General features: G+C 40.4%; 1 protein-coding gene and 1 long non-coding RNA gene across 6 annotated transcripts in view; one reads left to right on the top strand and one right to left on the bottom strand.

Moving 5' to 3' along the window:
- LOC123970833 (leucine-rich repeat-containing protein 24-like) overlaps window positions 1–17,720 on the bottom strand; it is a 36,948-nt gene that overhangs the window by 14,141 nt on the left and 5,087 nt on the right. For 3 of the 5 annotated variants that reach the window (XR_006825067.1, XR_006825068.1, XM_046049172.1), the window contains exons 1-5: window positions 8,931–9,524; window positions 8,692–8,778; window positions 7,564–7,755; window positions 2,753–2,921; window positions 949–1,211 (exon numbers count right to left, since the gene is read on the bottom strand). Coding sequence is in view for 3 of the 5 variants with exons in the window: in XM_046049172.1 (XP_045905128.1) it covers window positions 949–1,211; window positions 2,753–2,921; window positions 7,564–7,755; window positions 8,692–8,778; window positions 8,931–9,152 (933 nt within the window). In the remaining 2 variants the exon portion in view is untranslated. Of the gene's footprint in view, window positions 1–948; window positions 1,212–2,752; window positions 2,922–7,563; window positions 7,756–8,691; window positions 8,779–8,930; window positions 9,525–10,911; window positions 11,017–17,720 lie in introns of those variants that run through there. The other 2 variants (XM_046049173.1, XM_046049174.1) reach the window with 2 other exon arrangements.
- LOC123970859 lies at window positions 10,269–14,014 on the top strand. The gene is made up of 3 exons (XR_006825079.1): window positions 10,269–10,611; window positions 13,070–13,157; window positions 13,780–14,014. It is a non-coding gene; the product is annotated as an uncharacterized LOC123970859 (long non-coding RNA).

The raw sequence follows: 17,720 nt of genomic DNA, 5'->3' as shown, positions 1-17,720 counted from the left end.
TCTGCATGCAGCTGATAAAACTATTACTGTAACGTTGCAGTGGGAGTATACCTGAGTTTCCAGCTCTGTCTGTTCTCCCTGTCAGATAGCCGCTGTCACTCTGCCTCTCTGTCACGCTGCGCTGAATGAAGTAACGTTACGGAGCCGGTGTTGATCTGCCTCTGAGACGGGAACGTTGAAGTAACAGAGCCTGAACATGTCTGAGTGAAAAGCCACAGCCTGCATGCTGGTGTTCCTGCGTTTATTGTGGTTTTTCAGTATGAAACTGGTTGTTTCGGATTATGCTCACTCATGACTTCAAGCGAGCACGCGTATGAGCACACGCCTGGTTGCAATCTAAGAAACGCACTGCTAGTGGCCGCTGGAAATTACATAATGCCCCTTTTAAGATGGAGAATTAAGTATAATTAAAACGGTGAAATAAGAAACAAGCTAAGTTACTAAAAATAATAAAAACACGCCCTCTAATTTTTTTAATGTACCTCTTACTAAAGGTAAAAGCAGACCCACCCAAGTACGGGTCCCCCAGTAAAATATGGCCACATATTTCCTGTTACACTAGTAAGTGTGCTATAATGGCCTTCACAGTCACCAGACCTAACTAAACAGTGTTCCCCACCACCATCATCAAAACACCAAGTCACGGAATATCTTTTGGAAGAATGTTACGCGATCCTTCGGTAGTGTTCGACACATCTGGAGAATCTACAACAAGAAGCAATGAAGCTGCACTGGACTGGAGGTTCATGGTGGAACAACACCTTACCTACACTTACTTCATAACTACAATGGCTTTAAAATGTTAAAACCATTTGAAAATCACTATTCTTAAAAATCGATTCGGGCACAACCATCACATAATGACATGGAAACTGCTGCTAGACTATTTTGGACTGGATGTTCTGGAAATTGCTAAAAGTTATACTTGTTCACATTAAGTATTCCTACCTGTGGTCGAGGGTAACCAGATGCATGGCAGGACACCCTGAGGCTCTCTCCCAGGCGCACAGCTAGCCTTCTGGGCTCCAGCTGCACCAGTGGAGGGATACACACCAGGCTATTGAGAGGGACCTCCACCAGGCTAAGGTGGGAAAGGCGAGGTGGCTCAGTGCAGACCAGCCGACGTTCTGCAGAGCTGAGCAGTCGCTGACCCTCCTCATCAATCCAGCTCCTTAGCCAGTGGAGAGCACAGTCACAGCGCCAGGGGTTGTCTACAGCAGAGCAGTGGACAGGAGGTTATGTGCTGAACCAGTTGAGGTCCTAGCCATTTGTGGTGGTAGGAAGAAGACATTTCGGTGTACTGAAAAACAATGTTTTGTGAAGAGTAAATAAGGTATTTCTAAGGTGTATATAAGGATTTGACAGGAGGGTTATGAATGGTTTTGGACTGACTTTTGTAAAAAAAACAAGGACACTGCACTGACTGGATTAAAGATTTGGGAGTAACCATGCAAAAAGAGGTACAGGGATAACCAGGGGCTTCATGTATAAAAGACTGCACAGCTTTCATACTAAAAGATGGCATAGTCACAAAAGTACGTATGCACAGAAATATCCACATGTATAAAACCAGGCGTACGCCAGGTCCTGCGTACCTTTCCTTTTATACATCCCAATCAACGTGAAACTGAGCACACATGCACGAGCCACATACCCCGTCTCGGCTCCTCCCATAAATTACTATGCAAATGACCATAACTACGCTAACATCACCTCCTAAGGTCTAAATAACAACTGCTGCTGCAAAATATGTGAAAAAGAGAAACTTCGCTGAGTGCGAGATCGAGGTGCTGATCACTGAAGTGGAAGGGAGAAGAAATTTTTAGCTGTCCTTTCCTAACTTTTATTTACACAGTCCATATGTGCAGGTGGTGAAGATGTTTGTGCTCCACAGCGGTGGCTCTGAGTGCCTTACAGCACAGTCGTGTGGTGATATATGCATAGAGGATATTATTAAAAACTACTGATGCTCTCTTCTGGAAATCTTTAATGCTATTTTCTTTTATCTTGGATTTTTAAGATGATGATGAAGATGATGATAACACTTCCATCAGTTAGCCGAGTCTGAAAAGGAGTCAGTAGCTAAATTTACGTCTAATATCGGGGAAAGGCGGGCCTGCATTCTGCCTCCTGACAATATCCTGGCTTTATGCTGACCGTTCATAAACTGCTCCACAACTGACCGTGAGTATCCGTTGCATACAGTCCGGCCCTCCCCTCTGCGCTCTGGGGGGGCTGAAATATTGAGCGGACATTGAGTTGAGTTAGCACTTGGCTTCTATCTTTTACAATTGAAAAGTGCAATATGGAATAGATATGGCTCAGTAGCACAAATAACACTGCTGGTTTGAATGTTTAAATCATCCTTATCTTACATTCAATTTTATTTTGTATCAGAGAACTCCTTCATAGACGTTGCTCAGAAACTGGAGTGGAAACGCTATTTTAAGACATTTGGTTTCAGTACTTTGGAGTTTACTGACAGAGCCAGACAAAAGTTTGTGGACGGTCCGCACATTCTCACATTATGTTCGTTTTCATACATCAAACGTGCTCGTGAAAACCATGTAACCCGTATATGTAACCCTTTTATGCGTAGGCAGCGTTAATACATGAGGCCGCCGCTCCTTTATACCTCAGTGTATGTGATTCTGCAAAAACAGCAGTCTGACTGTCAGTTGTTCTCAAGTTTTCCTCAGGACCAACCCTAATGTTTTCACATTTAAGATGTATGTCAGTAATACAGTCTCACCTGTGATGCGCAGCACCTGCAGGCTGACCAGAGGTCGCAGAGACGCAGGGCCAATGGTGTGAAGATTATTCCTACTCAGGTCCAGCAGAGCCAGAGAAGTCAAACCAACTAGAGCCTGGTCTGCTAACATCTCTATACTGTTGTGCTGCAAATGGAGCTCCTGTAGACGCTGCAGAGACATTTAGGTTCTGTGTTATTGTCATTATACAATACGGGATTCACATTAAAATTCAGTTGTAGCCCCTTGATGACACACGCACACACACACACACACACACACACACACACGGTATACACATTCAAATATTTAAATTAGAATACGAATAGAAACAATAAATAGGCAATAAAATTTAACTAACTATAAAAGTCGCACTAAAAGAAGAAATATAAAGGAAAACAAAATTATATTTATAAGGAAAATATTATGATGTGTTTTCCCGTGATAACGGGATCATTTTCATAACAAAACATAGCAGAATACAGTGGACGGCAGGTGCATTTGTTTACAATAATTTCATAGAACGTTATAGTCTTACTAGTTATCTCAGTTGGTAGAGCGCTGGACTTGTAATCCAAGGATTGTGTGTTCAACTCCCACTCTCAAAGATTTTTTTTCTTCTTGTGTGTGGTTTTTTTATCATCCTCTTCAACAAAGTTGTTCTGAAGAGATTCAGGGGAATCCAATCACACATTTCCCGATAGCTATTTCAAAACCTTTAAAATAGCCGTCAGGAAATGTGTAACATTAAATGGCTTTCCCTGAATGAGATGCGCAGGAATTTCCACTGCTTGGGAATGATGGGTGAATGAAAAGTCTAAAGGTGGATGGATGTGGACAGTCGCCGGGACGCACACAGTCCAGTACGCTCTTTGAAACACACTCTTTGTTGAAGAGGATTATAAAAAAGAAAAACACCTTTGTTATCACGGGATAACAGAGTTAGTAAAATATTTGAATGGATGGCTGCTTAGGGCTTCCTTACTTATATACATACATGCGAAACATTTATACTATATGTGAAATATAGAGTTCTATGTCATTTATTTATGGTGCGGTGTTGAGGATGAATTTAGGATTCTCTCAGCTTGAGGAAAGAAGCTGCTCTGCAGTCTGGTGGAAAAACTATATCTTTTTCCAGACAGTAGCAGGGTGAACAGGCTGTGGCTGGGGTGGTACTGCCCCTATGTAAGCACCTCATATCACTGATGCTGGCAGATGTATACCAATGATGTCTGTGCACATCCCATGCCAGTTGGTGATGTTTCCAGTCAGGATGCTTTCTATTGCTCCTCTGTAAAAGCTGACAAGAACTTGGTGTGGAACTTGGCCTTCTTAAGCTTCCTCAAGAAAACCAGTCGTTTCTGAGCTTTCTTCACCAGCGTGTAGATGTGAGATGACCATGTCAGGTTCTCTTTGATGCTGATTCCCAGGAACCTGAAACTGTAAACCTGCTCCACCTCAGCACCACTGACGTAGACAGTAGGAGTGTGTGTCTTTATACCCTTTTTCCTGAAATCAATGATCAGCTCCTTGGTTTTGCTGATGTTGAGCAGCAGGTTGTTCTCTGAGCACCACTTTGCAAGACATTTCCTCCCAAAATGTCTCATCGTTGTTTGAAATCTGGCCTATGATGGTGATGTCATCTACAAACTTCACAACAGAGTTCTCTCCATTCCTGCATTGCGGTCGTATGTGTACAGCGTGAACAGGAGGAGGCTGAGCACACAGCCCTGGGGGGCTCCCGTGTTGAGCACTAGAGTGGAGGTGGTAAGTCTACCAATCTGAACTGACTGGGGTCTGTTTGTGAGACTATTTAAACCCAGAGTGCTGGGTTTGCTGATCAGTTTCATGGGGAGATTGTGTTGAATGCTGAGCTGAAATTCACAAACAGCATTCTGATGTAGGTGTTGTTTTTCTCAAAGTGTATGAGGGCTGAGTGGAGGACAGTGGTGATGGCATCCCCTGTGGATCTGTTGGTTCTGAAAGCTGACTTTGTCAAAGCTAGGGTTGCAAAGGATCGGTACATTTCTGGAAGAAAAAATAAGCTCTGGAATTTAGCACAATTTCATTATAATAAATTGTATTTGCTAGGAAAAAAACATAAAAAAGCAATAAGGTCTTAAGGCATGTTTTGGTTAAAAGTATGACCCTTTAGTTGAACTAGTGCAGCCATGGCAGTTCTGAATGAGAGGCTGTTTGGAACCAAACCTCCTGATTTTCCTGGGAGACTCCTGTTTTTCATTGCTATCTATGAGAGAGTCACAATTCTCCTGTATTCTTCCCTTTCCGGTAGTCTTGTGCTTTCTCGTCCCTCTCCTCTCTCCTCCTATCACTTCCTGCAGGTGTTTCTGGCTCTGGAGCTGTGGAGTCTGGATCTGTGGTTGCAAGTCACCTGCTAACCCCGTGTTCCTTCTCGACACCCTCTGTTGCAATTATTGTTACTAGTCCTATTGTTATTATTTTTTATTATAATCATTAACATTACGATTATTATCATTAACACTACTATAAATATCTGTACCATTATTCATTCAGTCTATAGCAACATCACCTTTACACTCTCTCTCTCTGTCTCTCTCTGTCTGTCTGCGTTAATGAATATATATTTTGGGGCATAACATGCAAATGCATTTATTTACTACACGCAATGTGATCTACCAAGCCTAAATGCAATTTCACGTGAGAACAACAGCTTCTGTATTTAATACGTTTGAAGGAAGGTGCACTGTGATTATTTGTGTATGATGTTGTAGTAAGAGTTGGTTGCCACGGCCAGTGTGCGGATTCACCCTTCTCTGTTTGCCATTAGTAGGTGGACAAACCTTATTTTAGACTGATCATACTTGGCTCATATTTGGTTATTGGTCCCTGATTCCAGGGTGGCCCCCCGTGTTTATTAATTATAATTAATAATTTTGAATATTAATCATTTTAATTAATAATTTTATTAATATTTATAGAATATCTTTGATATTCAGCTAATAACCAAACCTCACCATATGTTGAAAACCCCCAACATATCTGGTGCCCCGTGTGACGCCGTCTAAATACCAACTTTATTGCAACAATTATGCATTTTTTTCCCTCTTTATTCAGTTGTGTTGTGGAATTTTTGTTTTTGTTGTGCACCAGTGAGATAGTAATTGCATTTTTTGGCACACTTTTGTTTTATTAAAGGGCTCTTAAATCCGCTAGGTACCCTCCAGGGAGGTAGTTATTGACAAACTAATCTGTAAACTAGATTGACGCCACTCACATTGTTGTTGATAAAGGGCTCTTAAAGCTGCTTTTCGACCAAAGGTATCAGGGACTTTTAAGTCCCCAGATCTCTTTTAAAAGGAACTAAAAGGTTCCTTCAGCCCACTGTTATGTGCGTTTCCACCGTGGTCTAAAGACCATACAAAGCGATGCACAGGCATCATTATTTGTAACCACTATCCATGAGCAACATTTATAAATGAACATCAGATTTTACTGGAATATAATGAAACTATAGGCTTTACTTGACCATTAAAGCAGCTTTTTTTTATGCGGGAGCTATAATGAAGAGACACACAATAAAGTTCTTTACACCTTTAGGCTATTGGTAGCCAAACAAACTGGATCACGCCATAAAACTTACAATAACTCCAGCACAGAGAAAGCAACACAAATAAAATCGCGACAGTTTGGAAGGTTATTAAAACACTTCCAGCCGACAAAAGCTGTAGCCTATCAGCTGCAGCACTCACGTCTGTGCCCGCCTGCTGTTGGAAGAACGGGATGTTTAACGAGCTTTAATTACCTGCTGTAATCAGCTGTTCATCTTGTTTTGGAGACTGACTTCGGCTCCATGTAGAAACTTCCTGGCTGATAACTTAAAACAACAACTTCGGACCCAGTATTTTGCTTAACTCCACACACTGCTGAACGCTGGCTGCTGTTTCCCAGTTATAAATTTAAGGCCGACATACGATCTCAGGCGGACATCGGCGAGACTTCTGTGGATAACAAACTGGATAAAACCATAAAGTTCTTAAAATAACTCCAGCACAGAGAAGGCAACACACAAATAAAATCGCGACAGTTTGGAAGGTTATTAAAACATTTCCAGCAACAAGAGCTGCAGATCAGCTGCAGGACTCATGTCTGTGTTGGAGGAACAAGATGTTTAATAAGCTTAATTACCTGCTGTGATCAGCTGTTCCTCTTGTTTTGGAGAAGAGACACCACGACTTCGGTCTTAAACTTAAACTTAAAACAACAACTTAGGACCCAGTATTTACCGTAAACACACCGCTGCATGCTGGCTGCTATTTCCAATAGCCTACCAATATTTAATGCCAATGTATGATCTCAGGTGGACATTGGCGAGACTCCTGTGGCTATTTGACTGTTGATTGTGATTTATTGGTTTGCAAACAAAGGTGGAAAATAGAGGAGCAGTCGTAGAAAAACAGCAGACATTCTCCAGTTAAAGCCATTTATATGCAAGGCAAGCCCCGAAGTACCGGTACTTTCGGAAAGTACTACCCCCCCCCACCCCCCCGAGCAGGGACTACATTTAGACCCTGGTCCCTCCGGTGGAAAAACAGTGAGTTCCTCCAAAGGTACATGCTATTGGACGCTGCATGGACATATGCCGCCATCTTGGTGAAATGTATGTGGAAGGAATGGTGCATATCATCTGTGGAGCTTCATATAGGAAGAAAGAAAAATGCTGCCCTGAGCAGGAAATTTAGAAAGCACCTTGCATATGGCTGTACAGAGTTGTATGTATTTGTGAAAGTGAAATGTCAAAAGATCAAACAAGTGCTCTAACATGCCTTACCTGTAAGCCACGGAAGGTGTAGTCCAGGAGGCGTGTGATGTCATTTCCTGCCAGATAGAGAATGCGGAGATGTTCAAGTCCCTGAAACATGTCAGCTGTCACTAGGTGGATCCTGTTCCCGTTCAGAGCCAGCTCCAACAACTGACCCTGGTTCTGGAAAGAGCCAGGCTCCACTGCTGAAATGGTGTTGTTCTGGAGGAGAACCAAGCAACCAAGGTGAAAAACTAACTAAGGAACTGCTGCTTTGATACTGTTTTTTAATCATTTGCTGCTGGAACAGGTATCTGACATGTTTTCATCTTGGTTAGAATACATTTTTCATTACTAGTCTGTTTCCAGGTGTTGGGGAGTACTACTGCATATGTGAAAAAATACTTTTTGTCCAGAGGGAGCTGTATGAGGTCTGATAAATTACCTGAAATTATTATTATTTATTTAATATATTTTTTTATTATCAGGATAAACTCTTTTGTATGGTTTCTTAAAGTGTGTAAGTTTTAGTGACATGTAGTGGTGAGGGTTGTAAATTGCAACCAGTGGTTCACGGTACTTCAGTGTGTGTTCATGTGCTCTTACGTCAGAATGTGGAATCACAAGTGGACACTACTACAAAGATGTGTTGGATTAGCATTATCAGAGCGTGTAAATGACACGCAGACATCCCTATACATACTTGTATACTTCTTTATGTCCCATGTATACTTTATTTCTCTTTTTGTAATAATGATTTAAGGAGGAAAAAAATATTCAGATTATTCCAATACTACATGAATGGTGCTCAGCCCACCCTTTCCCATGTGGCCGACACGTTCTGTCGGCTATTGTGCTAAATAACACAACCAAATTTATCTTCTTTTCTTACGTTTAATAAACCAGACGACTACTACTACTACTACTAATACATCTACACCACTACTGTTACTTCTTCTTGTTCTTGTTCTGTGTACGTATTCAACACAGTGATGAAACACGCTCTGTAGAGCCATTTGTCCGTTTGGTGCAAGTTGGCGACGTCCATTTAAGGGGAACCGCGGCATATGTAGATAGATATGGCTCATTCTAAGGTAATAAAAACATAATGGTTCATTATGTAAGGTATTTATACACCACTATGTGTGTGTTTGTCACCTGCAAGTACAAGTAGTGCAGGTGCCTCAGCAGAGCGAGGTCCCGTCGATGGATCTGACCAATCACATTGTCCTGGAGGAAGATGGTCTGGATGGAGAGAAGACAAGATAAAGAGGTACAAAGGGAGAGTCTAGGTCAGAACTGGTATATTTTTTAAAGAACTATGACAGTGATCTGTGTATCATTGGTTCTTTAATTCTTGGATCAGTTAAGATTGATGTTTAGTACAATGAACCAACCTGTGTGGATGGAGGAATGTGTTTGGGGGTGTCCTTCAGGCCGGTGGAGCCACACTCCACCGTGAGGCTGTAGCAGCGACAGCTCACAGGGCAGGATGGAGATGCTCGACCAGGTGTGTGGAGGGACAATAGGAGCACCGAGTGGAGAAGTACCAACAGCACAGCCATCACACCAGACAGACAGCACTGAGAATGAGGAGAGTATAAACACAGACCAATCATGATGAACACTCAGCATTAACAACTGAGCTTAGCGTTTTCACTGACGGGGCCAAACAACAAGCAGAGTGGTCAATCCAAACAAAAGTTCATGTAATCATGAAAGCAAGCATTAGTATGGCAGCTCAGAATGGAAATGGTCAGTCCCACTCACAAAAACATAGCCTGACAACTATGTATGTATATTGAATGAGGTTGACTACTCAATTTATCAATGCATGGATTAGTTACAGATGTTGGACAAGTTGGCAAACAGCACGTTTGGGTTACCTCTGAGGTCTTGAGTCTTATTAAAGAGGTGGTATTATGCTCATTTTCAGGTTCAAAATCTTATTTAGGGATTGTACCAGAACAGGTTTACATGGTTTAATTTTCAAAAAACACCATATTTTTGTCATACTGCACATTGCTGCAGCTCCTCTTTTCACCCTGTGTTGAAGGCTTCGTTTTAGCTATGGAGTGTCTCTAAATGATCTTTGTTGGGAGTTGCACATGCGCAGTTCCTAGTTAATGACTACTAGCCAATCAGAAGCAGAGAAAGGCGGGTCAGCGAAAAGGCGGTAAACAGCTTTGATTCAGCTGTAGGCTACATGTTGCCGACCAGGTTGCTAATTTGGACTGGAGCAAGAGTTTCAGAGTGGTGAGTTATTAATCTGTAACAAAAGTATCTTTCATCCATAAAGTTTTAACTGAGCTCTGTCTCTACATCACAGTAACAACTTCATGTCCACTGACTGCCTGGAGGGTAGCTAGTGTTTGGAAGGGAGAGGACGTGTGTGCTGCAGCTCAGTGTTTTTCCACTGTGTTTTTGAGGGCGTGTCGTACTAGTCGCTCAGCGACCATTATGACACGTATTTTCATTGTGACGTCACAAGAAAGGGAAGTAAAGGCTGGACGAGCTGTTTGTAGTCTACACAGAGCAGAGTTTTCTGTGGGAGATGTGGGAACTCCCTTTGGGCTGGACTTTGGGCTTTTTCACTTTGCAAACCTAGTACATGCACAAAAAAGAGATATAACTCAATAAAGGAGAGGGGGAAAGCCAAAAACCATAATACCACCTCTTTAAAACAACTCAGAGCAGTACATAATATTTATAACGAGAGCTGCTCAGTATCTAAAGGTGCTTTCACACTGCTTTATTTTCTGGGATTATTATGACCATATTCCCAAGTGGGCTGAGGACCACGCATAATCGGACAGATCTTTTTTCCCTTTTCCTTGGTCCGTAAGCCGTAAACATTCTGTAAATGAAATTCACAGGGCTGGTATTCGTAGTTTTCACACAACGTCACATTCCAAAGAAAACGCTCCCTTGGACGTTATTTTCCCGTTGCCTGCCAACCAATATGCAAGTGATACACTGTTACTTTGAGTTTGTTACTTTTGCGTTGCCAAAATGCTGGATGGTTGTTGTTCCTTCAGATTTACTAATCAAGGAGGAGATAAGCCTGAGCTGTGTTAGGTGAGGGATTCCCCAGAAGGTAAAAGTAAACATTATCGCGGTCCGAGCGGCGGCAGGGACCTGGCTTTTTTTAACGGTAGAAATGCGGCAGCGGATGCTGTAACGTTATACGGATCGGACTTATTCGGAGTTATTAAAAGAATTTTCATTCTCCAAAAAATGCACAAGTTATAGAATAGAATACCACTTTGTTGTCCAGCCAAGGATGGAAAATTGTCTTTGGTCTCACCAGACCTATAAAAACACTATACATAATAATAATAATAATCACTATACATACATGAACATAAATAAACATACCAACATCATATCACATCGGTGCCGGTTCCAATTAGTGCAGTTTATTCATTAAATTTATTGCACTAGGTATAAAAGATCGCTTATAGATATTCCTGTTTGCCAGAGGCACTCTGTATCGTCGTCCTGAAGTAACAACTGAAGTAACAACTTCCTGTATGCTACAGTCAAAACATGAATGTGATGTCATATCTCTGCGTAGGCCTGTCCAATTAACACAAACCTTGGGTTACTACGTTCCCATGTCCCACAGAGGCTTTACACAAACTTTGGTACCAATTGGCCACTAGGTGGCACTAAAAAACGAAGCAATTTCATATCTCCACATTAGGGCTGGCCAGTATATCGTTATACCTCATATCAAAAGACATTACCGTTTATACCGATATAGTTTGATGTTGAGTTAATTAATATGTTTCCGTAAAGTCCTGCCAGCGTATGCTCCTCTCTCCCTGCCCCTTTTCCACTGCATGGTACCAGCTCAACTTTTTTTGGTTTTCCATTGTGTAAAAGTTGTACTTGTACCTGCTACCAGGTACTTTTTTTCTTATCACCTCCGTCTTATCTGTCTTTACATTCTGGGTAATGTTGAAATGTTTTAACTTAAATCAAGAGACAGCTGTTATGTGTGTCGTTGCTATGACGACCAGCTACATTGAGGGGTACTATCTCTGGGTACTATCTGCAATGGAAAACGGAGCACAGCCCAACCGAGTCGAGTTGAGTCGAGGCGAGCTGGTACTGGTAATGGGTGTTTGCAGCAGAGGTACGTTTGGTCTGTGAGGAGAACTGGAAGAGGCGGATTCACTAAGTGAGTGATAGTTAAGATGGAGAATGAAGTATAATTAAAACGGTGAAATAAGAAACAAGCTAAGTTACTAAAGATAGTAAAAACAGGCCCGCTAAACCCCCACCCCCCACACCAAGCCACTTAGGAGAATATACCGATATATATAATTGTAATATATATATATATATATATATATATATGTAATTTTCCACCTTATTTTAGTGTTTATTTACTACTTGAATCTGCTCCTCTGCTCCTCTCCCCACACTCACACACATCTAGCCTGCACCTCTGGTCTCATTGCAAACACGCCAGCTGGCTCCGCCGCTTTCTGTCTCTCTCTCCCTGTATGTGTCTCTGCTGACTTTCTCCATCAGCAGTACACTTCATAAAGTCGCCGTGTTTAATAAACTAACCCGTGATTCAGTTTTCAAGTGGGCCGTATGTGGATTGAAACTTAAACTTAACTGTCGCTCCGTAATGTAACATTTCCTGCGTGTCTGTTGTCATAATACCAGATGACCTCTCCCTCACCGTTTCTCTGCAAAATGCTAAAGTGGGTTGCCAAATATACTTTGGCAGGTGCACATACACCTGGCTGGCCAGTGTATGTGCACCTGCCAAAGTGAGACAGTCATTGGGTGTACTCATTTTTGTAAGTTTAACAAACTTAAACTATCAACTTTTACCTCAGGCCACAGTGCTGCCCGGTTGTGATTGGCTCAAAACTCAAGACAAGTCTGTGCTTGTCTGTTGGCGGTTAGAGAAAGTTGCGCCATTTTCTAATTTACACAGAGCAATCTAAGATCTTTGCAATTTGCATGCCTGCATTTTTAGCAAGTTTGAAACTGAAAGTTAGAAACCTGGAACATTTCTAGTTTGAAATGTGTACATTTAAATGTGTGTAAATTTGACGTTGACTTATACTTACATTTTTAGTGTTGGACAATTACGACAATTGTGATTTTTGAGTGTCTCTCTCTACTTGTGTCTTTAAATTTCTTGTATTTTTTGTGTTACATACATCATCGGTCAAAATTTGAGGTTTATTAGTGTTATAAGTAACTCTGCCTAAATAACAAAATATAAGTTATTTCATATTTTTCTGGTGTACTTAAATCTTAAAGAAGAGTTCTTCGGTGTTCTTGATGGTTTGTGTCCAAGCTTGATGGAAATCAACGGTGGGTTGATGATGGTTTGTGTAAATGGAAATCAACGGTGGGTTGATATTTCTGTTTTTTTTTGTTATGATATTGATGGTTAGTTCATACATATTACAAAAACTTATTCACCCACCATCCCTTGTGGTACTTCTCTATATGAACAAATAAACTGGTAAAGATATATTTCTTGTGTTATATCTCTTTGCAGAGCACTGAACCAACAGCCATTAGATGCATTGTCCTGAGAGGACTTCCAGTCATTCTTGAGGGTGATGCATCTATATTCTTTAAGAGCAGTGAGTAAAGTTTTTTGATTGGTGTTTGACTCAGTTTTTCCATTCTCCTATGTTTTGTTTATTTGGGATGATGAGTTATGATGAGTAGCATTTATGAAGATGTTCATTACACTTAAGTTGATTTTAACTTGATAATGTGCTTTCACTATTAGCAAGAGGAAATTAATTACTGCATTTAATACTGCAAATTATACAAAAATTCAAAGGGCTTGTATAGTGACTTGATTTCTGCAAAAACAAAAAACCTAAACCACTGAGGGGCTGCTGCTGGAACTTCCAGTCGACGCATAGTTTGTGGCGGCTCCACTGAATAAATCCAAACATCTCCAATGTATTTCTAATATTGCCTTTATTGATCGAAAACACACTTACCCCAATAATTCCCTACTTCTCTATCACATATCACATTTGTCCAAAACACTACCTCTCAAAACATGGGATCTACACCATGAGAGACACCTAGACATGAACACACAAAAAATGCCTGTTTACACAACATTGTCTAAAATAAAACCACTGTGAATTATGAAAATCATAATGTTTATGAAGACCACACAGCTGTTTGTAGACAAATTGCTGTTAACCTGAATATGCTCCTTTTGTCTTGTTTCTAACACTATAGAATTTTAATGAGGGAGACTCCAAAAACTCCTCAAGAGTGGGGATCATCCTAGAGGGCAGCCTTGTAATGGAAGCACTCACCAACGTACCTCATGCAATTGTTGGCAAAGACACATTTTGATAATTTTATGAAAACAAGGTCTTACTGTTATTTTGGATTTGCATCTGGTATTTCACACAGCATCATTGTTAATACATATTTGTTGCTTTGTTGTGTATCTAAATAAAATAAATGAAATGTACGGCATTGTGTGGTCATTGAAAAAAGAATAATTTAATTTGAATTTTCTTTTTCCAAATATTTAAAAATTTTATATATTCATATTTTTAATAAAACTAGAATTTTAAGTGTATTTGACTTATAATATTAAGTTTTGACTATTGTACTTTTAAGTAGACTCCACTATACATTTCTATTGTGATTACTTAAACCATTTAAGTGTATGTAACTTAAAAATATTAAATTCTGACTATTGCACATTTAAGTTGACTATACTTAAACAAATTAATTTTCTCTACTGTCAATAACTTAAACCATTTGAGGCAATCACTTGACAAAAATGGTTTAAGTAAAATCAACTTATCTGGGTTTACAGTGACATGTTGTTCAAGTCAGCGGTTAGCCAAAAACTAAAGGAAGAATGGAGAAGGAGGGAGAGAGGCATTCTCTCCACAGCTGTAAGTATTGCCATTGTAAACTCTGTGCAAAAAGCTTTCAACCACAAACAATTCTGCATCTCATTTATTGAATTGTCTGCTAAAGCAGCACAGCACTGTGAAACTTAGTCTGTAGAAAGAAACTCCGGTTGCTACTGCCAGTGATGCACCACTCGGCAGGAGAGAGTGGCGCTAAGCAACGTTTTGTGTTTTGTAAAAGCACTGAATACTTCTCTTATAAATGCATGTGCAAAACAGTAACGTTAGTTCTAAAGTCAGGAGAGACTTGTATTATTTTTTTATTTCAGCCGTTAAGAAACAAACATACCATAGGCTACTCCTTGCTGTTGTTATGAATATAATATTAGTTAAAAAAATATGGAGAGACTTGCTTTGTGTTCTATTATTTTTAAATATATCTGTATCCTATTGTACTACTACTACTACTACTACTGTACAGCATCATCTGGTCTGAGAGGCTGCTGTGTTTTCCATTCGGCTGACTGTTGACTCCTCAGATTTCAGTTTTTATCAATTGCTAAAACACTAAACCCTATTGTCTGAACCAAATGCTCAGTTGCCTGAACGCACTGATTGAATCAATCACTCTTTTGGCAAAATCATAAGCACTTTTCACCAGTTTAGACACAACTCGCCAACACATTTTCATTGTGATGCACCCGTGCTGCATAATGGTGAGCACAGGTGACAAAAGTCAAACACAATTAAAGCACAGGTGTCACCACTTGAACACAACAACTCAAAATTGATCACACTTGTGGCTAATGATGTGAGGGAACACATACAGTAAGCCAGTTCAGAGAGCACTGGTTTGTGAGGCCCTACAATAGATAGAAATCTGAGAGGAAGAGTTCGTGTGAGAGGAGGTCGAGGTGGTCGAGGTGGTCAGCGAAGACAAAGAAGAGTAATATCTGATGAAATGTATCACAGAGCTACTGTGATTGACCATGTTCTTTTCCATGGTATGAGCATGAGGGAGGCTGGACAAAGGGTACAACCAAACATCAGTAGATTCACTGTGTCCACCATAATCCAAAGATTTAGAGAAGAGAACAGTTAATTACCTTTTTTTGACATTATAGTACAGTATGTAAATGTTGACAGCAATTACTGTATGACATACTATATACTGTACCACAGTATACTGTAAGTAAATATATGTTTCAGTACATCACTGTACCAATGTACTGTAGTATTGTAATGGAGGGTTGATCTAACTGTTTGTAGGCCTAGTATTCCATGTATATTTTTTGTAACTCCATGTTCTCTTTTTGTAGAATTGAAAGACTACCACATGGGAGTGGGAGGACAGGTATGTTCTCCCCACACCAAGAGACCCTAATTGTTGATATGGTTCGTGAGAACAATGCCATTAAACTGAGTGAAATTCAGCAGAAGATCATTGAGGACCATGTAAATTTTGAGGGTCTCAACAGTGTCAGCCTCTCTACTGTTGATCGTGTCCTCGAGCGCAACAGACTGCGCGTGAAACAGCTATACAGAGTGCCCTTTGATCGCAACTCAGACAGAGTCAAAGAGCAAAGATTCCAGTATGTACAGATTGGCATATATCCAGACACATTCAATGTTGATTACTCTAAGTAGTGATTTACTGTAGTGGCCTAAATCACTTTTTCAGTATCACTTACAAAACTATATCTATTTCTACAGAGGGTTTTTCAACTGGATACAATGGAAAGACCCCATGAATACATCTACATGGATGAAGCTGGGTTTAATCTCACCAAAAGGAGAAGGAGAGGCCATAATGTGATTGGCCATCGGGCCATTGTTGGTGTTCCTGGGCAGCATGGTGGCAATGTCACATATGTGCTGCCATCAGCAATCATGGGGTTGTCCGCCATCATGCCAACCTGGGGCCCTACAACACTCACCAGCTCCTCATTTCCCTCAATCACATGCAAGATGCTCTGTTAGGGCAGCAGGATGAGCATCCCATCTATGTTGTTGTTTGGGACAATGTGAGTTTTCACAGAGCCCTCCAGGTTAGAGAGTGAACCAAGGTTTTATCAATCTTTGCCTTCCACCGTACTCCCCTTTCCTAAACCCCATTGAGGAATTCTTCTCCTCATGGCGGTGGAAGGTATATATATATATAAGGTAACGCCAACCTTACACCAGGATAAATCTCCTGCAAGCCATGGGACTTGCCTGTGGTGACACAGGTGTGGAGGCATGCCAAGCCTGGATACGGCATGCCAGGAGTTTTTTCCCCCGTTGCCTGGCCAGACAAAATGTGGCCTGTGATGTGCATGAAGTCCTGTGGCCTGACCCAGTACGGAGACATGATGCTGTGGCTGAGTAATGCACTTATTTGTATATTTTTGTGCTTTATTTTTACATGGGCTTACTGTACACAAGTGGCAAACGCATAAGATTTCTGTTTGTTTTTACAAGTGCTACGTGTAAATGCACAAGATTTCTGTTTTGTCTTTTTGTACAAGTGCTAAATGCACAGGGTTTTTTTGTTTTGCAACATGCATTTAGCCTACAGTGAACAATAAACATTTATTTCTCCAGCTTCAAGGCCTTATGCATTGTGTGTTCTATTTTTCTACGTATTATTTAGTGACTGTTCAGTAGTGTTTTTAATTTTGATTGACTTGGGGCACGATTTGACAACATAGTTCAGTTTTGAGCACTTATTGAACAGTTTTGAGGTGAAAGTTTGGTTTTGCAAGAAGAGTCTGAGGTTTTGTGAATGTAGCTTGAAAATTGGGTTTTGTGTTCACAGTTTAGAGAAAAGGAGAGCAGCTTTCAAGAAATGTGTCTTAGCAATCAAGAAAAACTGTAAACACAGAAGAATGTGTGCACATCCAAACAAACCTGTGGGTAAGTGAAAAGAGATTTCAATCTCAAGGGACTTCCTGGTTAAATAAAGGTTAAATAAAAATAAATAAAATGAAACAAAGAATGACCTGCACAGAGTAATAATGAATCCAACTAGGTGGAATCATTACAGTTTTTTTCAGTCTCTAACAAGCGCTTACCCATACTTCAGATACTTTTTCTAAACTCTTAACACAGACTCACACCTACAAAACACAATTGGCCAAATGGATAATTTTCTTCTCAAAAAAATATTTTGTTAAATATATACTAACTCTTCATTTCAAAATATAACACATTTTTCTCTGCACACACCATCTTTACCAAAACACTGGAAATCTGACTCAAAATGAAATTATTCTGTCAAAGAATGACACTTGTTTTCACTTCACAAAGTACATGCAGTCAATCAAA

Source organism: Micropterus dolomieu, linkage group LG05, assembly GCF_021292245.1.
Source record: "Micropterus dolomieu isolate WLL.071019.BEF.003 ecotype Adirondacks linkage group LG05, ASM2129224v1, whole genome shotgun sequence".
Classification (NCBI taxonomy): Eukaryota; Metazoa; Chordata; class Actinopteri; order Centrarchiformes; family Centrarchidae; genus Micropterus; species Micropterus dolomieu.
The sequence above is the reverse complement of the archived record's forward strand: the minus strand, read 5'-3'. Positions and strand labels throughout refer to the sequence as shown.